General features: G+C 42.3%; 1 protein-coding gene across 1 annotated transcript; it reads right to left on the bottom strand.

The window, feature by feature from the left end:
- Window positions 1-1212: 1212 nt before the first annotated feature.
- Window positions 1213-20716, bottom strand: LOC308307307 (myosin heavy chain, fast skeletal muscle-like; the record flags this gene model as incomplete). Its single annotated transcript, XM_080752498.1, has 37 exons — window positions 1213-1356; window positions 1692-1787; window positions 1871-1975; window positions 2118-2288; window positions 3097-3222; window positions 3346-3549; window positions 4158-4466; window positions 4711-4835; window positions 5142-5307; window positions 6123-6306; window positions 6989-7185; window positions 7725-7843; window positions 8130-8256; window positions 10194-10583; window positions 10996-11086; window positions 11349-11494; window positions 11752-11928; window positions 12321-12563; window positions 13615-13870; window positions 14159-14295; window positions 14459-14700; window positions 14854-14941; window positions 15049-15113; window positions 15425-15728; window positions 16251-16421; window positions 16886-17035; window positions 17138-17256; window positions 17372-17510; window positions 18048-18151; window positions 18279-18377; window positions 18516-18579; window positions 18683-18775; window positions 18942-19056; window positions 19161-19188; window positions 19398-19554; window positions 19677-19820; window positions 20510-20716. 37 exons carry the CDS (start codon window positions 20714-20716, stop codon window positions 1213-1215), a joined length of 5802 nt encoding a protein of 1933 aa, XP_080608624.1.
- Between the last annotated feature and the right edge of the window lie 3513 nt (window positions 20717-24229).

Raw genomic sequence — 24229 nt, 5'->3', positions numbered from 1 at the left:
TGATATAAATATTTGTGTAAAAGTCTATGGGGGAAATTAATGGGAGGTTTTTTAGTGGTGCCAGTAAACCACACCTACTGGGATGACCTATACTCTTGATTATATAACCTGTTTCTATCATGCGTTCTCTCTCATCTCACGTACTGTAAACTACACAACAATGGAGTGCCCTTAATCGCTCTTAGTTTGTTTTAGTAAGGAGAGCGGGTGGATAGTATTATGACTCGTATTCTTACACTGTCTTGTCCTGTGCACATTGTGAAAGTCAAGGGGGTTGATGTTTGTAGGGTTGAAGACAAAGCTAAATGTTTTAAGTTTTCCATTCTGTTTTTGCTTTATCACTGCTTAGAACCATGACTATAATAAGACCCACCAAGTCATAGTGTGCCGTAATTGATGTTAAATGGGTCCCATTTATAATGCATTCCTCATCATCATGACATACAGTAAGCTGTTCTGCTACAATCTGTACCAGGTCTTGGCACTCGAAAAGGATCTTGTGATTTTCATTGAAAACCTCTTCTAAATGTAATTATGTATGACATGATCTTTGCAATGGCCTTACAGAATGGATATATGCATGCATATACTGCATATACAGTATAGTCGACATTTGAGTTGGACCTAGAATACTCAAATATGACAATAAAAAGTGATTGACAAGACACAAGTAATGAATACAACAAATAACAAAATATTTTAGTTGAAACCTTTATTGTGTCATTTCATGACTTTCTATTGCAATACGTTATCATTTCCAATTGATGATTTGAATTGAAGAAGTCATCGAAGAACTCATTCAGTGCAGTCTTTTCCCTGTGAAAAGAAAGATACACTTAGACAACAGTTCAAACAGAATCTTTAGTTCTCAGTTAATGATAAAATAATGAACATAATGTGCCTTCATTTTGCTTATCGTCACTGTCGGGCATAAAACTTGTATCTCCAAGTTTAAAATGTTTGTTTTTTCGTAAAGTAAAGCCTTGCTTCATCATACAAGACTGTCTCACAAAACTAGTGAAAATAGCACACAACGCCTCGCATTGCGTGTGTGCTTGTAGATCGGCTATTTTCACTATTTTAAATTATTTTCAAAACAATACAAAACGAACGGTTTTAGACATACGGTTTCCACCCGACAACGACGATATTCTGTATTTACAAAATCTCAGTTACTGATAAAATAATCAACATAATGTGCCTTCATATACGTTATTCTGTATTTACCTTGACGTCACGGCTCTTAGCTCTCATCTTGTTGACCTGGGACTCAGCGATGTCTGCGCGCTCCTCTGCCTCCTCCAGCTCGTGCTGAACCTTTCTGAACTTGGACAGATGAGTGTTGGCCTGTTCCTCCTGGAATATGAGAAGATATGGTTCAAAGCATGAGTATTTGAATGGAGGATCTTTAAGCTATTAGTACAAACTACACAGTAAATGTGGTTGGCCTAATCATTGCACCGCAGCAATCCAGAGATTCTGTCATTTAGATAGATAGAATGTTGTGTAGACAGATGCCAGGTCAGGGGTCCGTGGAAAGGCTTGGTTTTGTCTGTAGCAAAGTCCCAATTGCTCTAGGCTTTCTTCAGAATATGTATGCCACTGATTTACTATGACACTATGGCATTAGGAGTCCACTATATTGGCAACTATTATAGCAACCACACAGATTAAAAAAGCATTTTTCTTACCGCTTCCTCTGACTGTCTCTTGTAGGCCTTGACCTTCAGCTGCAGTTTGTCCACCAGATCCTGAAGCCTGAGAAGATTCTTCTTGTCCTCTTCAGTCTGTAAGTGAAATTATGCAATAAATTAGACGTGTGTTCATGCAGTGATGTGAAGTGGCATAAAGTATAGGGTAAATACAGTACCTGGTATGTGAGTTCCTTCACCCTCCTCTCGTACTTGCGGACACCTTTAACAGCATCCACTCCATGGCGCTGCTCGGCATCCACCTCTGACTCCAGTTCACGCACCTTTCAGAACGGAAAATATGCAAGATGAATATATTGTTTTTTTCGTTCATGCAGTGGTGAAAAAAAGTACTAAAATCTTTTACTTAGGTAAAAGTATCAATACTGCAATGTAAAACACTCCGGGAATCAACTACTATCTTACCCTGCTCTCCAGTTTCTGCAGCTGCTTCTTGCCTCCCTTCATGGCCAGGTTCTCGGCCTCGTCAAGGCGGTGCTGCAGGTCCTTGACCGTCACCTCCAGGTTCTTTTTCATCCTCTCCAGGTGAGCGCTGGTATCCTGCTCTTTCTTCAGCTCCTCTGCCATCATTGCTGCCTGGAAAGTCATTTTTGATGTGTTAAAGGAGCTATAGTCAACTTTTTCTTGAAAAACGGATGCTAAAATAAAAATAATGTTTCGAAAATATTTTATAAAAAAATAAGCTTCATATATGTGTTTCAATTAAAAAATGACCACAAAAAGCGGAAAAATAATGATAAAATAATCATTTTGGCCCTTTGTTTACATTTACGGGCCCTGTAAATGTAAACAAAGGACCAAAATGATTATTTTATCATTATTTTTCCGCTTTTTGTGGTCATTTTTTAATTGAAACACATATATGAAGCTTATTTTTTTATAAAATATTTTCGAAACATTATTTTTATTTTAGCATCCGGTTTTTCAAGAAAAAGTTGACTATAGCTCCTTTAATTCCGTCAACTAATAATAATAATAATGGATTGCATTTTTTTTTTTTTTTTGGGAAGTGAAGCCGCCGAACAGTCGACGCCAGCGTTCTCACTTCCCACATTCACACATCAATGGTAGCAACTGTCGAGCTAACACCTTTGGAGGCAATGTGGGGTTCAAAGTATTGCCCAAGGACACATGTGGACAGGAGGAGCTGGGATTTGAACCGCCGACCCACGGATAATGCCACCTCCTGAGCCACAGCCGCCCGACTAAAACTATGACGAAAAATTTTCGCCGACTACACGTTTTTAAGTAAAAATAAATAAGCTATGATGACTAAAACTATGACTTTTCTTTCAAAATTAACACGTATGTATTGTACTGTATGTTTTTTATATGAAGACATGAAGCTATCTAATGTATTAGAGAGGAGGGATTTCTAACTTACATCAGTGATGGCTTTCTTGGCCTTCTCCTCAGCGTTCCTTGCCTCTTGTACAGTGTCGTCCACTTCACTTTGGACCTGGAGCAGGTCGGTCTCGATCTTCTTCTTGGTGTTCAAGAGGCTTGTGTTCTAAGAAAATAAATACAACTAAAATGAGATTCAGCTTAACAATAGAATAGTGAAATGGCTTGTATATAAAATATATGATTCTTTTAGTGGTGAGATGTTTTTATTTCTATTTTATTGGCTTACCTGAGAGTGCAACAGCCCAGCGCGCTCGCTGACATCGATCAGCTCTTGCTCGGCCAATTTGCGGCCTCTCTCCACCTGTTCCAGAGCCGCCCTCAGCTCCTCGATCTCGGCCATCATGAGGCCGTTCCGGCGGTCCACCATGCAAGCCTGCTCCCTCAGGTCCTCCTGATCTCTGACAGCATCGTCCAGGTGCAGTTGGGCATCCTATGAAATAAATCGACATTTTGAGATGGGTCATGATCGGAGAATGTCGGCCACTCATTCTTCAGAGCAGTTCCCGCAGTTTGGATTGTGTCTCACTCAGTAGTTCTCAAAGTGGGGTTGCAGGGGGGCCCCCAGCCAAATCATTGATAGTTACAGAGTTGACAGCTGACCTCTTCACACTTTCCTTTACATTTCAAAAGCCCCCCGCCCCCTTTTTGCCTAGTGAAAAGAGTTGAAAAGGTGCGAATTGAAAAGAGGCCAATTCGCACCTGCCACCATTTCACACCTTACGGTTCTGTAATGGATCCATTTGTAACCAGTTAAATGAACACTGATGAAGTGTAGATTGGGGGTCTCAGCGATCATCTTTTTAAAAATGTTTGTGAATTGCCCCAGCCGAAAAGAAAAACTCTTATGAGGCTTATTTTCAAATGGGTGTCTGTGGGCTAATTGTGTGTCAATTTTGGTGTCCTTGACATGAAAAAAAAAAACATTGAGAATCACCTGTCCAACTATTGTGTTAAAATAGCAAATATACAAGCTTGCAGTGCGGCACAGAGTGCTGTGCTGCGAGCTTGTAGATCTGCTATTTTGTTTGTTTTTTTTACCTTGAGCTGTCCCTGGATGTTCCTCAGCTGCTTCTGGGCCTCAGAGCTCTGGCGGTTGGCGTGGCTCAGCTGGATCTCCATCTCGTTGAGGTCTCCCTCCATCTTCTTCTTGACCCTCAGGGCATCGTTCCTGCTCCTGACCTCAGAGTCCAGTGTGCTCTGCATGGAGTCAATCACCCTCTGGCTGTTCCTCTTGATGCTCTCCATCTCCTCGTCCTTCTCCGCCAGCTTCCGGTCCACCTCGCCCTTGAGCTGGTTGAGCTCCAGCTGCACACGGAGGATCTTGGACTCCTCGTGTTCGAGAGTACCCTTAAAAAATGTAACAAAGGATAAGTTAATATGGACCAGTGTTTGTCGGCTACCTTTTTTCACTGACGAAAACCGTAAGCTTGTATCACTAAATATTGTCAATTTCCTCAGTAACTGAAAACTAGACTAAAATGTCAGGGAGGGACTAGTGGGGAAGAGATCCAGAAGTAAGACAAGTCCTTTTGAAAAATAAATCCTAATATATGGACATGCTTTCTCTCTAGAACCAATAACAGCTTTTTACCTCAGCTTCCTCAAGGGCTGTCAGCATCTCTGCCTTCTCGGTCTCAACCATCTTCTTGTTCTTCTCCAGCTCATGGATGTTCTTTCCAGACTCACCAATCTGCTCAGTCAGGTCTGAGATCTCCTCTGCAAGTTGATTGAAAAGAATTAACGAGGAAAGGTTCAATCAGCAAAAAAGATAGTTTGAATTATTTATATTCGAACAAAGTGAGTCTAGCCAAATCCACAATTAAGCTTGAACTTTTAAAGACATTTAAAAGGTATATTGACATTGAATATTATACACACATGAATTTACTCATAATCTATCTCAAAGTTGTATGACTTTGACATAACCCTGATTGAAATGATGACCCCCTTTTGAGCGAAAATAAGATATGTTTTCTTTTCAAAAGGGTCTGTTATTCAAAGCATTATGTTGAGAAAACTTACGTTGCAGATTCTTGTTCTCGCGCTTCATGGTCTCCAGTTGGTCCAGAGACTCCTCGTAGGAGTTCTTAATCTTAAACAACTCGGTGCCGAGGCAACGTGCCTCCTTCATCGTTCCCTCCAACTCCGCCTGACTCTCTTCAAATTTCACCTTCCATTCTGCCAGGACCTGCACAGCGTTTGTAAATGCAATTTACAATTTAAGCATTTTAATCCAGAGCGACTTACAATAAGAAAGGTTAATACTGTACATCAACATCAATACATCAAATGGAAAGAAATAATAGGCAAATATAAGAAAAACAGGCAGACCAAGCACATATTCAGTAAAAACTTAATAATGAATTATAACATACAAATAACATACAAATTAACAATGCTGTCTCAATTACATGTATGGTCTTTGAGGGAAAGTCCCGAAAGCGCGAAGCCCGAAAGCGCGAAGTGGTGAAATGTCTCCTACCGCACCGTTAGCGCGAAGTGGGGAAACGACACTGCAAGCGGCGCGAAGGCCAGCGGACCTTGGTCCTGCTCTTCGCCCCCGAGCGCCGCAGGCGCGAGTGGCCGCGAAGAGCGGGCCAGGGCCGCGCGGCCGGCGGAGCGCCGCGCGAGTTACGAAGCCGTGGTGAATGCAATCGTTATATTTATGCCCAGGCCGTAAGGCCTGGGCAAGCGCACGATAAACGCCCTGTCCAGAAGACGTTCGCCAGATCGCTACGGTATCGGACATTTCCCCACTTCGCGCTTTCGGGCTTCGCGCAAAAGGTACGCACCCGTCTTTGAGGGTAGGCAAGTGCTACGGTAAGTGCTATGGGCTAAGGTGGAGTCTGAATAGGTGAGTCTTTGGACCACGGCGGAAGCTATAGGGAGTGAGTCTGCAGTTCTACAGTATGTGCAACTGGGAGTTCATTCCACAGTTTTGGGCCCAAACTTTTATGAAGGCTAAACATGATCGTATCAATTTAAAATGATGTCAAAGCGCACCTTATCAAAGTTCCTCTGTTTCTTGTCGAGGTTGGCGGCCAAACTGTTGGCCCTCTCCACGTCGATCATGAGATCTTCCACCTCGCCCTGGAGTCTCAGCTTGGTCTTCTCCAGAGAGGCGCTCTTGGAATTCACAGCCTCGATCTGCTCCTCTGCCTCTTGGAGGCGCTGGGCCAGCTTCTTCCTGTTAGTCAGTTATGAATGGAATCAAATGAGTGAGGGCAATAATTCCTACTCATCTCTGTCGGTGTGGAAACCTCAAATGTCCAAAACACTGTGACTTTTCGGGATTCAAATTAAAAAATAGTCAGAAGTATCGACAAGCTCGAAACTCGTCGCTTGCCGATCTGCTACTTTTGATGATTATTTTGTTTGACGTTTTATTATTATGAAGTAGGGTGTTTATTTACGGATAATTAAAAAAATATGTATGGAGATAAGAGGCTATTCAAGCGTATAATATGATATTTTTGATGTTTTATTTTATTTTATATATTGTTTCATAATTTAGATGAAAAACAACATAAATCTTCTCTTCTGGCACAAACCTTTCAGACGGTGGTCTGCGGCCGTGACAGAAAAAAATAACAGTTTTGAGCAGTGGTTTCCAGGGACTCTGTGGGTTCCTTTAGGGGCGTCCTAAATCGACCCATTCAAGTCTGTAACTCTGACAGTGTATAAATGGAACCAAATGAATGATTGATTGATTGATTATAGTATTAGACAAAAATGGTGAGGGTCCATTTGGTTCCATTTGTACACTGTCAGAGTCAAGGGGAGACCTTGAAATGTGAAAGTTAGAAATGTGAAAGTGAGAAACCACTGAGTTTGAGAACTATAGCTGGTGTATTTGAGCGGTGACTTACTTGGCCTCCTCTAGCTCCTCTGTGCGTTGGACGGCATCGGTCTCGTATTTGCTCCTCCACTGGGCCACCTCGCAGTTGGCCTTGGACATCCCCCGCTGCAGCTCCGCCTTGGCCTCCTGCTCCTCCTCGAACTGCTCCCGCAGGAGGTCGCAGTCGTGGCGGGACGACTGCACGGCGTGAGCAAGGGCGTTCTTGGCCTGTCGACAACGCAATGGGATGGGATGATAATTATGAAAATGTCGTATCACGATTACTGTGGCCGGAGAAATCGCGATTTACGATATTATCGCGATAATCAAAATATCCCAAACATCCACGGAACATTTGCCAAAAAAATAGCAGATCTACAAGCTCACAACGCGTCGCAACGCTTGTAGAATGGGTATTTTTGGCAAAGAGATTTGGTAGAGAGTGAAAGAAATACGTATATTATAAGTACGTTTTACCAATAGAGGGTTTAAATGCTACGGATATGGAGCTCGGTAAATAAAAGGTGAATTGATCCCAGTGCATGACGGAGGACGATTGCACGATAAATTCAATCTCCACAATTCGATTATCGTGAGTGTGGGCGAAAGTCTTGAAAAACTATGTCACTACTTCTATGTCATGTGAAGGACCCCCGAGGTTTGATTTGAGTTACAAATGTTCGCTTAAAAAATACATATATTCAAAAATGGCAGATCTACAAGCTCGCACTTTCCCTCCCCTTGTGACTCCCCTGACTGTTCCTCACCTTAACCTCCTCATCCATGATTCTCTTCAGCTCCTCAATCTGCTGGGTGTACGCCTGCTTGCCTCTGGTGAGCTGAGAGACCAGAGCTTCCTTCTCCTCCAGTTGACGAGAAAACTCACCTAGTAATTGGATGATTTCATTCATTGATTAGTTAATTTCATTCATTCATTCATTCATTCATTCATTCATTCATTCATTCATTCATCCATCCATCCATCCATCCATCCATCCATCCATCCATCCATCCATCCATCCATCCATCCATCCATTCATTCATTCATTCATTCATTCATTCATTCATTCGTTTAATATGAAATGATCTTCACTAAATGCATATTCCTAAAATGGCCTGGGATAAATGTTAACGTCATCATCATCACAAATGACAGCGTTTGGTTTTCTTACCATTTTCTGTCAACAGTCTTGCTCTCTGAGCTCCAACATCGTTTATCTGGCGCGTATTCTCATCGTTCTTGCAATTGATTTCGCTGAGTTGGTCCTCGAGGGTACGGCACATCCTTTCAAGATTTCCCTGTTAATAGACATTGGACAACAATTCAATCATTGGACTTCATGTGCATTCATCCCCTCTGTCATTGAATATTCTACAAATCACTCTCAATGGTGTATTGAAAACTGTGTTTAGAAAGTGCTGAGGATCAATCAACTTATAGATACGTTTAGACTTTGTATCTGTATTTTCATATTTCTGATAAGATTTGTATTTTTCATGTACTTACTTAAAGGAGCTATAGTCAACTTTTTCATTGTAGGGCCGACACTTTGTTTACATCCTAGTCTATAGACTAGAATGTAAACAAAGTGTTGGTCTGACAATGGCCAAAATGATTATTTTATCATTAGTTTACGCTTTTTGTGGTCATTTTTGAATAGAAACACATATATGAAGCTTATCTTTTTATAAAATATTTCCGAAACATTATTTTTATTTTAGCATCCGTTTTTCAAGAAAAAGTTGACTATAGCTCCTTTAAAGGTAGGGCAAGGAAGGCATATTTTTTTGGTTAAAACACGTTGTGACAGTAATCATTGCTATAAACAGTATAGTGTTTGTTCAGTAACAGTGTCAATTAGCTCTATATTGTGTCAGTAATCATATTGTTTGTTCAGTAACAGTGTTAAATAGCTCTATATTGTGACAGTAATCATTGCTGTATAGAGTGTTTGTTCAGTAACAGTGTTAAATAGCTCTATATTGTGACAGTAATCATTGCTATATAGAGTGTTTGTTCAGTAACAGTGTTAAATAGCTCTATATTGTGACAGTAATCATTGCTATAGAGTGTTTGTTCAGTAACAGTGTTAAATAGCTCTATATTGTGACAGTAATCATTGCTATATAGAGTGTTTGTTCAGTAACAGTGTTAAATAGCTCTATATTGTGACAGTAATCATTGCTATATAGAGTGTTTGTTCAGTAACAGTGTTAAATAGCTCTATATTGTGACAGTAATCATTGCTATATAGAGTGTTTGTTCAGTAACAGTGTTAAATAGCTCTATATTGTGACAGTAAGCATTGCTATAGAGTGTTTGTTCAGTAACAGTGTTAAATAGCTCTATATTGTGACAGTAATCATTGCTATAGAGTGTTTGTTCAGTAACAGTGTTAAATAGCTCTATATTGTGACAGTAATCATTGCTATATAGAGTGTTTGTTCAGTAACAGTGTTAAATAGCTCTATATTGTGACAGTAATCATTGCTATAGAGTGTTTGTTCAGTAACAGTGTTAAATAGCTCTATATTGTGACAGTAATCATTGCTATATAGAGTGTTTGTTCAGTAACAGAGGCCTCCCTGTCTCTCCAGTCCAGCTCCTGTAATAATAAACTGAAAATACATTTGCAGGTGGTTTGCAAAATTTCAACCAATCAGGAGAGAGTACCCATTTATCAGCTTCTTTTTTTATAGTGTTCCAGTTCCAATTCCGTCTGCTCATTTCTTTGTGTCATCACTTCCAATTCTACCCGTTTAACCTGTTTCCAGGGGCTCTGTGGGTTCCTTTATGGTGGGTCTAAATTGACCCATTCAAGTCAGTAACTCTGACACTTTCAGAGTTAAAGGTAGCCTAAGTGATTTCATTTAATTCTAATAATACCAACTGATAGTACTTGTTACTATAGAGTGTTTGGTCCATATTTGGACTTCAACCCATAGAGCTATAATGCTTCAACCTTATCTCCCGTGAGGAGAAAAAAGCAGTTTCTGTTGGATGACAAGTTTTCCTCCAATCAGGATAGAGTGGGGCCTTCCTCCAATCGTGGTCGAGTTGGGGCGGGCCTTACGCACACAAAAGCCCGCCCCCACTTGATCTTGATTGGACGAAGCTAGGCCCCTGCCTGTCACCTACTGTACATGAAATCTGAAACTTAAGTGAAATCACCTACCCTACCTTTAAGGGGGAGACCTTGAAATGTAAAAGTTTGAGAAAAACACTGCGGTCGTACCTTTGCCTTGGCGACGGCCTCCATGTTGCTGGCCAGGTCGTCGATCTCCATCTTGAACTCGCTCTTCTCCTTCTCCAGCTTCTGCTTGACGCGCTGCAGGTTGTCGATCTGCTCGCCCAGCTCCGCCACGCTGTCCGCCTGCTTCTTGCGCAGCGCGGCGCCCGTGGCCTCGTGCTGCAGCGTGCTCTCCTCCAGGTCGCGCCGCAGCTTCTGGAACTCGGCCTCGCGCTTCTTGTTCATCTCGATCTGCGCGGCCGTGGCGCCGCCCGCCTCCTCCAGCCGCTCGCTGATCTCCTCCAGTTCCCTGGAGAGGTCAGCGCGCTGCTTCTCCACCTTGGCGCGGGCGGCGCGTTCCGCCTCGATCTCCTCCTCCAGTTCTTCGATGCGAGCCTTTTTTTCAGAAGAAAACCAGCGATAATATAGATGAGATTAATGTACTTCTTTGGGGCGGGGGGGTTATTATTTTTTGTGGCTTTATTGCCTTATTGCCAGATTACAGCAGTGGTTCTCAAAGTAGCAAAGATCCCGACAGGCTGTCCTTTATTAGCAGCCCGGGTTCTGGTTCATGTGGAAAACCTCATGATGTCCAAAACTTTTGCGGATTCAAAATTCAAAAATAGCAAGAAAAATATAGATCTACAAGCTCGTGGACCTGCCAACTTTTGATGCTTTTGGGAGACGCTGTAGTATGATCAAGTTAATTAATAACTTAATTAATGTACGCAAAAAGCCAAAAACAGTATGGAGATGGTTTTATATGAATGTCCTTCTAGATAAATCGTGAACCATTCTCTCGAATTACCTGTAACTCTTTGATCTTCTTCTGTAGCTGAGCGCCCATGGACTGCTCATCCTCAATCTTGCTCAGAAGCTGGCTTGTTTCAAAGTCCATCCTGTGAAAGTGTCAAATGTTAGTGTACGTTCTAAGTTCAAGGACATAATTCCTATCTAATGCAGTCTTTGGTTAAAAAATTAACACATGTTTTATGTTGATTTGTGCTATTTGTATGTGAAACGTGTGCTGTTGTTTTGGCCAGGACTCCCTAGCAAAATAGGGACTATTCCTGGTCAAATAAAGGTGAATAATAATAATAATAGTAATAGTAATTAATAAAGGCAGTTTTTGCACATAGCATTCCAGGTTGTCCACATTACTTCTTGATCTTCTCCTCAGACTGCTGCTTGTCATTCTCCAGGTCCATCACGTTCTCCTGGGCCAACTTCAGATCCCCTTCCAGCTTCCTCCTGGTTCTCTCCAGGTCCATACGCAGCTTCTTCTCTTGCTCCAGAGAACCCTCCAACTGCACAACAACACACCCATCATTTAGACCCGGGAACGCATTATTATGCATTATTACTTGAACCATTATGTTGTGCTTTAGCTATTAAAAAACTGCAGATCTACAAGCTCACAGCGCGGCATAGAGTGCCGCACTGCGAGCTTGTAGATCTGCTCTATATGAATATTTTGACCAGATCTTTCTCAAAATGAACACAGTAAACAACAAACAAGTTGTTCAGAAAGGTCCCGGTTGGTTTCACATCATGCAGGACTCACGTCGTCGACTTGCTGCTCCAGCTTAGTCTTGGCCTTGGACAGCGTGTTGACCTTGTCTTCCTCAGACTGCAGGTCGTCCAGGGTCTGCTGGTGGGCCTCCTGCAGAGCCTTCTTCTCCTTGGTCAGCTTGGAGATTGTCTCGTCCTGAGAGGCCATCTCCTCCGTCAGGTTCTTCACCTAAACGACAGGAACATGCATGAGAAACTAGAGCAGTGTATATATATATTTTTTGCTCAGGTCACCCCTGGCTGTAAATAACGGCACCCCTGAATTATATTGTTTCTTTATAGCAAGTGGTTCCCGAACTTTTTAGCTTGTGACCCAAAAGATGAAATTAAAACGGGAGCCAAGCTAGTGAAAACAGCAGATCTACAAGCTCACAACACGCCATTTCGTGCAACTTTGTGAGCATGTAGATTGGTTATTTTCTTCTCAGGCTTTCGGGAAGTTGCTGATTATTTAGATATTTGATATTCATTTTATCAGACACACACAGGCCCCTTCCTATACACACCCACTGTAACTTAAAACTCCATAAATTCATTGAAAACACTTGCTGATGAACAAACCTTGTTCTCTGTGGCGTGCTTCTCCTTCTCCACCTTGGCCAGGGTGAGCTCCAGGTCATCGATGTCCTTCTTGAGCTCAGAACACTCGTCCTCCAGCTTGCGTTTCTTGGCGGTCAGCTCTGCGTTGACCTCCTCTTCGTCCTCCAGCCGCTCCGTGGTCTCCTTGTACTTTGCCTCCAGCTGGATCTTACTCTTGATGAGACCCTCGCATCTCTCCTCTGCATCGGCCAAGGTCTCCTCTCCCTGGTTGTCAGTGGAAATAATGAAAATGAGTGATGTATAGGAAACTGGAATTTCATCTTTCTTTTAGGGGCAAGGCCACTTGGCCTCTGGGTGTAAATCGCTCTGGATTAACTCTTATTGTGCCTATCCCGAACTAGTTCGGGATAGTTTGGACCTTATTAACGTTCGGGGTGCCAATCCCGAACTAGTTCGGCTTTAAAAAAAAAAAGAAATCGAGCCGGGCTGCCGGCTGTCATCTGTTTACACGGCCCACGAGAGCGTCGCGCCGCCGATATTTGCCATCCACTCCAATGCAATCCAGGATCTTTAGAGCTCATTTTCTCTGTTCCATGAATATCCATGAGGTGTGCAAGGTTTAATCACGGCTAAATCGCCGAAAATAGGGCTTCTAAAATGCTTGGTAGCCAATAGCTAACTTCAAGCTAACTTCATCCTGTTCCTGTTCATGCACAAAGGAAAGTGTTCAGGCGCGTCATGGCTGCGCACGGCTTGTGCATATACAGTGTATGTCTATGGTGGATTCTATGGCCATTGGGCACCCTCTAGTGGTGATTCTGGGCACTGAAAGGGTTAAGAGTGTCTGCTAAATGCCTAAATTGTAAATTGGTGTTGTACATTTTAAGGGCACAAAAGGCCAAATTCCAGGACAGCATGAAGGCCATCAAATAAAACAGTACACTGAAATAATTAATAGAATTTGAAGGTTAAGGATGATTTTGTATTTACTGCGTAGTATAACCATCAGTGAGATAAATAAATGATTGGTACTCGGAGACTCATACACTCTCAGCCCTGGACTGGATGGGGATTCTGGGAATGTTAAGAATTCTCATTGTCAACAAAACACGCTGGTGTCTAAATAACGTACTGACAGAAAGGTGTCCGAGGATAAAACGGTTACATTAGCAGGGGCTTCAAGGCCGCAGTGACCTCCGGGCAGATTTTCTTTTGTTTTTGTTTGAGGGGCAAGAAGGCAACAGCCCTGGTAGGCAACATGTCAGCATTTCTTATGGATGGCGTGCTATTAACAGAACTCATGAAGGAGTCTTACCGACGATGCCGCCAGTGACAGGTCGTTCTTCTCTTGCACCAGAGAGACCAGCTTGGACTCCAGTTCTTTCTTCTTGGCCAGGGCGGTGGCCAGGTCGGTCTTCATCTTCTCGTAGTTCTCCTTCATCTCCGCCAGCTCCTTCTCCGTCTCGGCGCTCTGCAGGAGAGGCTTGATCTTGTAGTAGACCTTCATCCAGGGCCAGTGTTTCACGCTGACGAAGGAGCGCAGGTTGAACTGGATGGTGAAAACGGCATCTCTGTGGGCGGGGGAAAAAGAAACAGTTGCTGTAATGCCCTGGTTCTCAACCAGTGGTACAGGGACCACCAGTGCAGTGATCCTTGAGGGGGTTCTAGGTGGTCCCCAGCCTAAATGATGGAGAGTTGGCAACCAAATTGCGGACAAAATCTTATCCATCAACAACAAAAGATTCTAACTCTTATTGGGCCTGAGAGGCTATATGTCATCAAATGGTGGTCCGTGGCTAAAATGCCAAATAAATAATGGACTTTGTGCCAATATTAAAGGACTTATATTCTCAACATACCTAGTGGCCAGCATCTTGACAAAGTGCTTCCTCATGAGGAAGCCTCGGGCTAGAGCCTGAGTCATGGTGACCAGACTGGCCAGCTTCTCATCTCGCATCTCCTCCAGGACACCCAGCAGACCGGCTTTGAAGAACACCTGAAGAGGACATTACAAACTGTGTTAGTTTGGTGCGACCCGCAAAATAATCATATTTTAACTGGGCCACCCTGAGGAGCACTAAGAGTTGATTTTGTATAGCACAGTTCTATTGTGAAAATAGCAGATCTACATGACATGATAGGCCAGTGTGTTTGTTTACCTTGGTGTGTCCAAACTTGTACTCGTCGTGGGGCACGTCGATGGAGCCCAGCAGCTTCTCTGAGGCCTTCTTGTTGTCCATGAACTGTCCCTCGGGGCAGGCGCTGGCGTTAAGGACCTTGTAGCGCTGCTTGAAGTCAGCATAGGGGATCCTGCTGGGGAAGCCCTTCCTGCAGATCCTGATGCCCTCCAGCACACCGTTACACCTCAGCTGGTGGATGACTAGGAAGTTCTCCATCAGGCCTGTGTGAAGAGGTCGCTTTATTGTTATTATGATGACAAATACAGTACAGTCTTAGGTTGCATCGATTACCACTTTAACCTCCCCTACGGTTGGAGGGTCCGGAGTCCCTCTATACTAGACAATTTACAACATGCCACTTTCTCGGGTCGTACCTGGAGTTTTGGTCTCGTTGGGAATGAGACAACGCACAAAGTGAGGATGCGTGCTCCTCAGGTTGGTCATCAGCTTCCCCAGGTTTTCCTGCAAAGACATGACGTAGACGTTAGTACAAAAGTGTTACACTTGTTCACTTACAACGTGATGAGAATGTTGTGCCTATTTGTTTGATGATAATGCTTGCTTCTTACCCTGAACGCGGCAGACACGGTCTGCATGGAGCCTCCCTTCTTCTTGCCTCCTTTCTTGGTGTTATCTGTTTGTTGGTTAGAATCATGACGGGAAGGTTAATCCATTTCCTCTTTTCTTTCAAACATGATGGAAGAATTCAGCAGATATGTTTTACAGAGAAAATGCCTTTGATAAATGCCTTTTGATAAACCCATTTTAAGACCAGGAACGATTTTTCCCACTTCAACCATTATTTTATGCTTTAACTATTACAAAATATCAGATATGGAACAAAATATTTTGTGATGGGGTCGGCGGTCAAATACATATATTTCTAGGGTCATAGAAACATGTGTTTTTCAGAAAACTGTTAGGATTTAGAATCAAGCGCGTTACCTTCGGGCTCGGCGGGGGGGTACAGGACGGACAGCAGCTTGACGGAGGACTTCTGGTACAGCTGGATGACAGAGTCGTTTAACGGATCCTTGTTCTTCTCCAGCCAGCCGGTGATGCTGTAGTCCACCGTGCCGGCGTAGTGCACCAGCGAGAAGTGGGACTCCTTCTTGTTCTTGCCCGGCTTGGGCTTCTCGAAGGCCTTGTTCTTGCCCAGGTGCTGGTCGTACAGCTTGTTCTTGAAGGTGGTGTCGGAGGCCTTGGGGAACATGCACTCCTCTTCCAGGATGGAAAAGATGCCCAAGGGCTGCATGAAAAAGGGGGGGGAAAAAGGAAAAAAACTTAATACAATAACAAAAACTTTTTTTGTTTTTAATTTCGTCGTTGTCGGGTGGATAGCATTCATTTTGTATTCATCGTTTTGAAAATGATTTAAACTATTGAAAATAGCCGATCTACAAGCACACAATGCCTGTAGATCTGCTATTTTCACTAGTTTTGCGCAACAGTCTTGCATGATGAAGCAATGCTGCGGCGGTGGCTGGTGAGCGAAAAAAAGAAAACTTCTCATGAACTCGGCTTCTTTCTGCAAAACCGCTTTGATCGCAGAGAAACGCTTTTTTTTCCCACGGCGACACTGGGCTGCGACGGTCGGCCGGGGTTATAATTTTTCATTTCCGTGTGAAAGTAAACATCCTGGTCTAACTTCCGGAGGTAGTGAATTTCAAATAAAGCGGAGTGAATGGCGGCACTCTGTATCCAAATAATTACAAACATAATGGCATCCCAAGTGTTAATGTGCACAAAATGCAAAATAATTGTATAGTACCTTCTCAATGAGCTCAATGCAGGCAGCCAAGTCCATGCCGAAGTCAATGAGGTCCCACGGGATGCCCTCCTTCTTGTACTCCTCTTGCTCCAGAACAAACATGGTGTGGTTGAAGAACTGCTGCAGCTTCTCATTGGTGAAGTTGATGCACAGCTGCTCCAGGGTGTTGAACTGCAAGTGGAAACATATGGACCATTAGTCTAATCCACTGGGTCCCAAACACTGGGTCGCTTCATTGTTTGTTTCCTACATTTTGTTTTTAATTATTATACAAAACATAAAAAAAAAAAAAAAAAATACAACAATTACAAAAACAATCTCCAAAAAGCTATGAATTCTTTTTTAATTAAAAAAGAATTCAAGTAATTTCATTAATAAAGAAAAGAAAAATCTAAGAAATTCCATAAATTAGAAAATGTTTAAGAAGTAGTGAAAATAGCCGATCTACAAGCTCACAACACAGCGTGAAGCCACATGTTGTGAGCTTATAGATCAACCATTTTCACTTGTTTGGGTCCCAGGCAAACATCTAATTTCTCTATTGGGTCACGGGGAAAAAAAACCACTGGCTTAATCTCTTGAAGGCAAAGACAAAGGGGAACGAGTCTACCACGCGAATACAAGTCCATGCTTACGTCAAAGATCTCAAAACCAGCAATGTCCAGCACACCGATGTAGTAGTTTCTGGCTTGCTTGGTGTCCAGCTGCTGGTTGATCCTGATAACCATCCACAAGAACATCTTCTCGTAGATGGACTTGGCCAAAGCACCCACTGAGTTCATCACCTGAGGACATAACGTTATGTTAACCTCTCCTTTTCTAAATGTGTGCGTTTAACTGAAACAAAGTGCATGAAATCAGAACAATAAATAAATTATGTGTCTCACCTGTGGCACAGTCTGTCCCTTAGTGACGTACTCGTTTCCGACCTTCACTCTGGGGTAGCAGTAAGCCTTCAGCATGTCGGCCGAGTTCAGACCCAACAGGTAGGCAATCTTGTCAGCCTCTGAGATAAGTCATGAAAACATAATACTAGACTATATAAGAAAGTGCTCTTGTGATGAACTATTCGTTATTTTTCATACAACCATTATTATTCCTTGGTTGAAGATCATGCTCACCCTCTGTGCCTTCCGGCTCTGCCTGTTCTTCGCGTTGCTTCTGCTTGAACCTCATGACACCATGGTGCATCACTGCACCGGTCAGCTTGTAGATGGTCACCTTCTCCTCAGCAGTGAAGCCCAGAATATCAATGGCATCCTGTGTTTAGAAGGGAGAAAAAGAGATTAAGCATTAGATCAGTGGTTTTCAACCCTTTTCACATCAAGGCCCATTATTTATTCTGTGTTTCAGCTACGGAACCACCGTTTGATGAAATTCTGCCGTTCAGACCCAAAACGTAGAATATTTTGTTATAGTTGGATACGATTTTGTCCTCAATTCCAAGCTGTATTGATGTGGTACCATACGACAGGCAAACATGGATCAAAATAACATTTGTTCTACATTCTCTAATGGTGTAGACTTCTTGTAAATTAAGTAATGCAGATGTTTAACAATAATGTAACTCTTGAGAGCGTAAAATTAAAGCATTTTACACTCAAGAGTTAAAGATCTATAAGAGTCCATTTGGTTACCAACTCTCCATTTAGCTGGGGACCACCTGGAACCCCCTCAAGGACCACTGGTAGTCCCCGGACCACTGGTTTGATAACCACTGCATTAGATGAACAAACATCACTTCCGACAATCAATGCACACTGAATATTAGAAAAGATTAAAAATATGTTTACTGACATCCGTGGCGTCCAACTCCACTTTGTCATCGATGCTGGCCACAGTGATCTGACCCATGCTGCACAGCGGGAAGTCGTAGGGGTTGGTGGTGATCAGTGACATTTCTGAAAGACGGGTTAAAAGGATTGGAAATTAGTTTTTGTTCACAGAGGTGGTTTCATTTCATGACATTGTGTGTAGATTGTACGTTGATGTGGATCCATTGTGTGATCATCAGTGAGTCCAATTTACCAACGATCTCGGGTTTGTGTCCGGTCATCATCTGGTAGAAGATGTGGTAGCCTCTCTCGTCCGGAAGCTGATAGGTTACTCTGGACTTCTCCAGCAGATCTAGAAGAGTAATATGTTTGTGTCAAATATAAAGTGAGTTACAAATAAAATGTTGTTATTATCAATGTACATAACAAAATATGTAATCCTTTAAAGAAGACAGATATGCAATGTATAATTTGTGAACTTCATACTTACATGTTTCAATATCAGCACTGGCCAGTTTACCCGATGAGGCGAAGTGGATTCTGATGAATTTACCCTGTTTGATATAGCACAATGTTTAGCATCCCTCTACATTGTAAAAGTGGTTGCAAGTTTTCTCATACGTTAAATTTTTTTTTTTTTTTTTTTTATATACTTACAAAGCGAGAGGAGTTGTCATTCCTCACTGTCTTGGCGTTACCATAGGCCTCCAGCAAGGGATTGGCTGCAATAATCTGATCCTCCAGCGACCCCTAGAATGTTTTACCACAGTTTTAATAATGGTCAGTATTATACAGTAAATTGCTATGTTATGCAATGTTACCCCTCTGTTTGGCCTTGTGTCCTTCAAAACAATGGCATGACCTGATGCCAAGTGGCCTTGACCCTAAAATGACGAAATTGCAGGCCTGACTGTACCTGTATTTTGCCAGAGGATCCACCCCCATCGGCCTTCTTTCCTGTACTGGCTGCTGTTGCAAAGTACTGAATGACACGCTTGGTGTTCACCGTCTTTCCTGCACCCGATTCTCCACTGGTTAAGAAATGCACAAGAGAAATGGAGTTAGTGAATGTCATTACAATGTGTTTTGTTTTGTTTTGTTTTCTTTAGATGCTTTTAACAGATGAGAAACTTACGTGATCAAGACGGACTGGTTCTCCCTATCTGTAAAAGGTAAAGCAAAAGTATGTTCAGTTGTTGTTTATACAGCACATGATGATCAAATATATGTCACTTTAACCATTATACTTACCATTATTTTATTCTTTGACTATTCAAAATTAGCAGTTATACAAGCTTGTAGATCTGCTATTTTTTTTTTTTTTTTTGCCTTTTCTGATATGTGTTAAAACATTGTTGTGAGCAGTACGTACCGATAAGCATGAACTGATAGGCATTGTCAGAGACAGAGAAGATGTGGGGTGGCGCTTCCACACGCTTCTTGCCCCTGTAGGCATTGACAACCTCCTGGTCGTACACTGGGAGCCACTTGTAGGGGTTCACAGTGGCACAGAACAGGCCAGAGTAGGTCTGAACAGGGGGACAGCGGAGAGAACATATGACCAACATACAACATATAAACATTTATTTTTATTTTTATGGGCAGGTCAGACCAGAATACTCTAGTGTTCTCAGCAGGCAGAAAAGCTTACATAGATCATCCAGGCTGCATAACGCTCTTTGAGGTTATACAGGACGGTGGCTTCGTTCAGGTGGGTCATCATGGCCATATCCTCAATCTTATCATACTTGGGAGGGTTCATTGGGCTGATGGCGTCCTCCTTCACGGTTCTCGTCTAAAAAATTAAAACACAAACACTTTAGAACAGTGGTTCTCAACCTGTGGGTCGGGACACCCAGGGGGTCCCCAAATTATTTTGGGGGGTCCCCAGATGATTAACTTAATGTGCAACATTGTTTTCTCAGTCAACAGTAAACAAACCAACATAACGTTTAATTGTATAGAGGGTATCTGCACATTTCTAAAGTGACAATTTGAGGACCTTTTTATACCTCTAAAATGACAAATTAATATTGGCCAAATTTTCAAGGCAGAAATTGTGAAAATAGCCAATCTACAGGCTCACAACGTCTCGCAGCAGACAAGATGAATTTTCAGATCTACATGTGAGCATGTAGATCTGCTATTTTCACAATGTTCTATTTTCACAATTTCTTATTTCCTATATACATTTCGGCTATTTGAAAATAGCCGGTCTACAAGCTCACAATTGTGAGCTTTGAGATCTGCTATTTTCAAAAAGATGATAATACATTTTTAAAATGTAAAACTTGTGAAACAGGTCATTCTGCACAATGAGTACTTTCTAGTTTTGGTACTTACTTAATACAGACACTTTTGTACTTTTAAGTGAATTTTGAATTCCGGACTTTTACTTGTAACAAAGTATTTCTACATTGCAGAATTGATTACTTAAATAACAGACGTGAGTACTTTTCCCACCACTGCGTCAGCCTACTGTACCTCCTTAGTGTCGAGGATCTCCACGGTGACTTTGTCACCCTCTTTCTTCAGCAGTTTGCACTTGAGATAGAGCTCCTTGACATCAGACACGTACGCTGAGCTCTTGGCATCGAAGGGCGCGCTCTGAGCCTCGATCCTCTCCCTCTCTGGCTTACGGAGGTAGATGGCGGCCTTGCCGTACACCTCCATCTCTGCGTCGGTACTCATGGTGGAAGCCTTCTGTAGACAGACAAATAGATGGTGTTGAATGTAATTCTGACGTAACTTTGTCCAATCTAAATGGTAGAGTATGTTAAGACAATGTAACTTATACAGTGGGGTGGTTGTGTTTAGTCTCCCTGCTCTTCTATTGAGACATTCAGATGGTGTCAAAAGTCATGTCTCACCTAGACGCAGGATCTGACACACATTTTGTCAAGATTCAATGTACCCAAGCAGGCAGGCATGCTCTATTAGCTCAATGGTAAAACAATGTCAGGACTTCAATTTTTCAGATCTGTATTGAAGCGATAGCCCCTAGACATGCAGCATCTCATTTTCAAGAGGGACCCATAAGGGGCAGAAGGCATTAAACCGGGTTCAAATCCAGGGTAGAAGAGGAAAGTAACAGTGCTGTGAACTGTAAGACTCTGTAGGACCATTCTGAATATACTGTATAGTGTAGGTTAACAGAAAAAATAATGAACACTCACTTTTTCCCCCCGCTACGCAGTAACTGTGGAACCTTTCAGATGTGCAACACCAAACTGTGGAAACAAAAAAAAAAAAAAAAAACACATACAGCTGAAGTGTCACTCACCAGCGGATGGAACTGAAGCCTCTGTACTCAAGCATTTCACCATAAAGACCCTTTTATACTGAGTGGCTGCTGTTGCATCATGGGATGCAGATAACATAAGGAGGGCCATACCTTTTAAGGATTCTTTCACTCTTCTGGTGACATGCCGGTACCCAACACCTGTGACCAAAAGTCTCTCTTTCTGCATGTGTGTGTGTGTGTGTGTGTGTTTGGGAGGGGAGGGGAGGGGAGTTGTGAATAAGGTCCCAAAATAATCAGGTCCACCTATTCTTCTGTGATGAGAAAGGAAGCAGCTGAGCTGACATTACATGTGTGAGATGGAAGAGGCAAACTGCAAACACATATCATCACTGTCGGGCAGAAACCTTGTATCTTCAAGTTTCAAAAATTAATGTGTATGTTTTTTTTTTTTTTTCGTAAAGTAAAGCCCTGCTTCATCATAAAAGACTGTCGCGCAAAACGTGTGAAAATAGCAGATCTACAAGCACACAACGCCTCGCATCGTGAGGCGTTGTGTGCTTGTAGATAAGCTATTTTCACAAGTTTAGATTGTTTTTTAAATTATAAACGGTTTTGGACCGAGGTCAGATTAACCCTGCCATAGATTTATATTTCTGCTTGTAATTTAATAGAAAACTATTTGTCTAATAAAATCGGACAACAAAATGTGCAAGTGTACAAGTAAACATTCCACATTCCAGATGATGATGATGATGATGATGATGATGACTGTGTACTGCAGTGCTTCTCAAGCTTTTCAGTCCGCGACACTCAACATAATCATATTTGAACTCACAACGCCTCACATTGCGAGGCGTTGTGAGTATGTAGATCTGCTATTTTCACAATTTCTGCCTTTAATATTTGACAATTTGGCCAATGTTTAAATAGTCACTTTGGAAATGTGCAGATACCTTCCATACACTTAAACTTTATGCTGGTTTGTTCACTGTTGAGTGAGGAAAACAATGTTGCACATTAAGTTAATCATCTGGGGACCCCCAAAATATTTTGGGAATCCCCCTGGGGTCCCAACCTACAGGTTGAGAACCACTAGTGTACAGCACACCAACATCTTTGTTTGTGCGTGTCCAAGTCATTTATTGTTTGATTACAGCTACAATAAAATTAGCTAGTTCTTAGTGTAGATTAGTTAACTGCATTTAGTTTGAAAGTGCTACACACACGCACGCACGTATGCGCACGCACGCACGCACGCACGCACGCACGCACGCACGCACGCACGCACGCACGCACGCACGCACGCACGCACGCACGCACGCACGCACACACACACACACACACACACACACACACACACACAGAGAGAGAGAGAGAGCTGTTTTGAAAGATCAACCAGGTACAATGAGCCTTGAGAAACACAATTCCTATGAAAATTCATGACATTTTTCTTAAACCCCCTTCATTTTTTATTTAATTTTCTAGAGAGAGGTAAAGCACACTCTCCACCTGTATGGGAAAAAACAACTTGTATTTTAGTTAAGTTTGACAAGGTTTCGATCCACAATGGATCTTCTTCAGGTCAGTTTAACCCATTTACTGTAGATCGGGTACGCATATCTGTGTCACCACTTTAACCACTATTTCATGCTTTTAACTGTTGAAAAATAGCACATATACAAGCTCACAACGCGGCGCCGAGTTCCGCGCTGTGAGCTTGTAGATCTGCTTTTTTGGGGGGAAAATCTTGAAAATGTGTGCAAATCTTTGAATATATATATTTTTATTAAAGCAGACATTTGTAACACAAATCCTTCTTTCTCTTGGTCAAATACATATCATTCTAGGGGGTCCTTGACTTGAAAAAGTTTGAGAACCACTGACAGAGAACCTTTTTTTTTTCAGAAAACTGTTAGGATCTAGAAGACTTTTTTCAGGTCTAAATGGTTTAAACAAGCACACACCTGTTCGGTCCTTGTGTCTCTGTGTCATTGTGTCTCTCCCCCACTGTGTGCCTCTGCCACAATCACAGCAGCTGAGCCTTGATCATCAGCCTTTTGTAAATCAGTTCTCACACTTTTTACAGATTTAAAAACATGTTCTAAAAAACAGTGGTTTTCAACCTGTGGGTCGGGACGCCCAGGGGACCCCCAACATTATTTTGGGGGGTCCCCTGATGATTAACTTAACATTGTTTTTCCCCTCAACCGTAAACAAACCAACATACAGTATAAGTGTATAGAGGGTATATCTGCACATTTATAAAGTGACAATTTAAGGATTTTTTAATACCTCTAAATCATTGAATTTGTTTTTTAATTCATGAAAAAATAAGGTTTTTTAGAAAAAAAAATTGAAAATGTTTTGGAATAATAATAATTAAACACAAAATGTAGGAAACAAAAAATAAAGGGACCCATAAAAATGTGTCCGCGACCCACAAATGAGTCCCGACCCAGTAGGAACCAGTGCCCCCCCCCCAACCCCCCCCCCCCCCCCCCCCCACACACACACACACACACACACACAATCTTCCATTCCAAGCAGTTCCTATGTGAAAGCCCCCCACAACATAACCCCCCCCCCAACCACACCTCCTACCACCATCACCCCTTCATCACCTCCCTCCTCTCACACCATACTGCCACCCCCTCCCCCCACAGGACCCCCACCTGTAGCCTCCCCCCACACCACACAACCATATTATTTACTATTAAGTAATGCCTCTTGTTTTTGATTGATTGAATACTTTATTAGTCCGAAATGTAAACAGCATGAGATACAGTTCATCAACATACAGTAGCATAAACAATCTACACAAAATACATTAGCAAACAAACACTACAATTCAATTTAAAGGAGCTTTTTTTGGCATGAGAAAACATACGTTTACATTGCCAAAGCAAGTGTCAAAACATAATAAAAACTGTTGAAAATGTGGAACATAATATACATTTGGA

The sequence above is a fragment of the Nannobrachium achirus genome, assembly GCF_963921795.1.
Source record: "Nannobrachium achirus genome assembly, chromosome: 22".
NCBI classification, from domain to species: domain Eukaryota; kingdom Metazoa; phylum Chordata; class Actinopteri; order Myctophiformes; family Myctophidae; genus Nannobrachium; species Nannobrachium achirus.
This window is presented reverse-complemented; position numbering and strand designations above follow the sequence as displayed.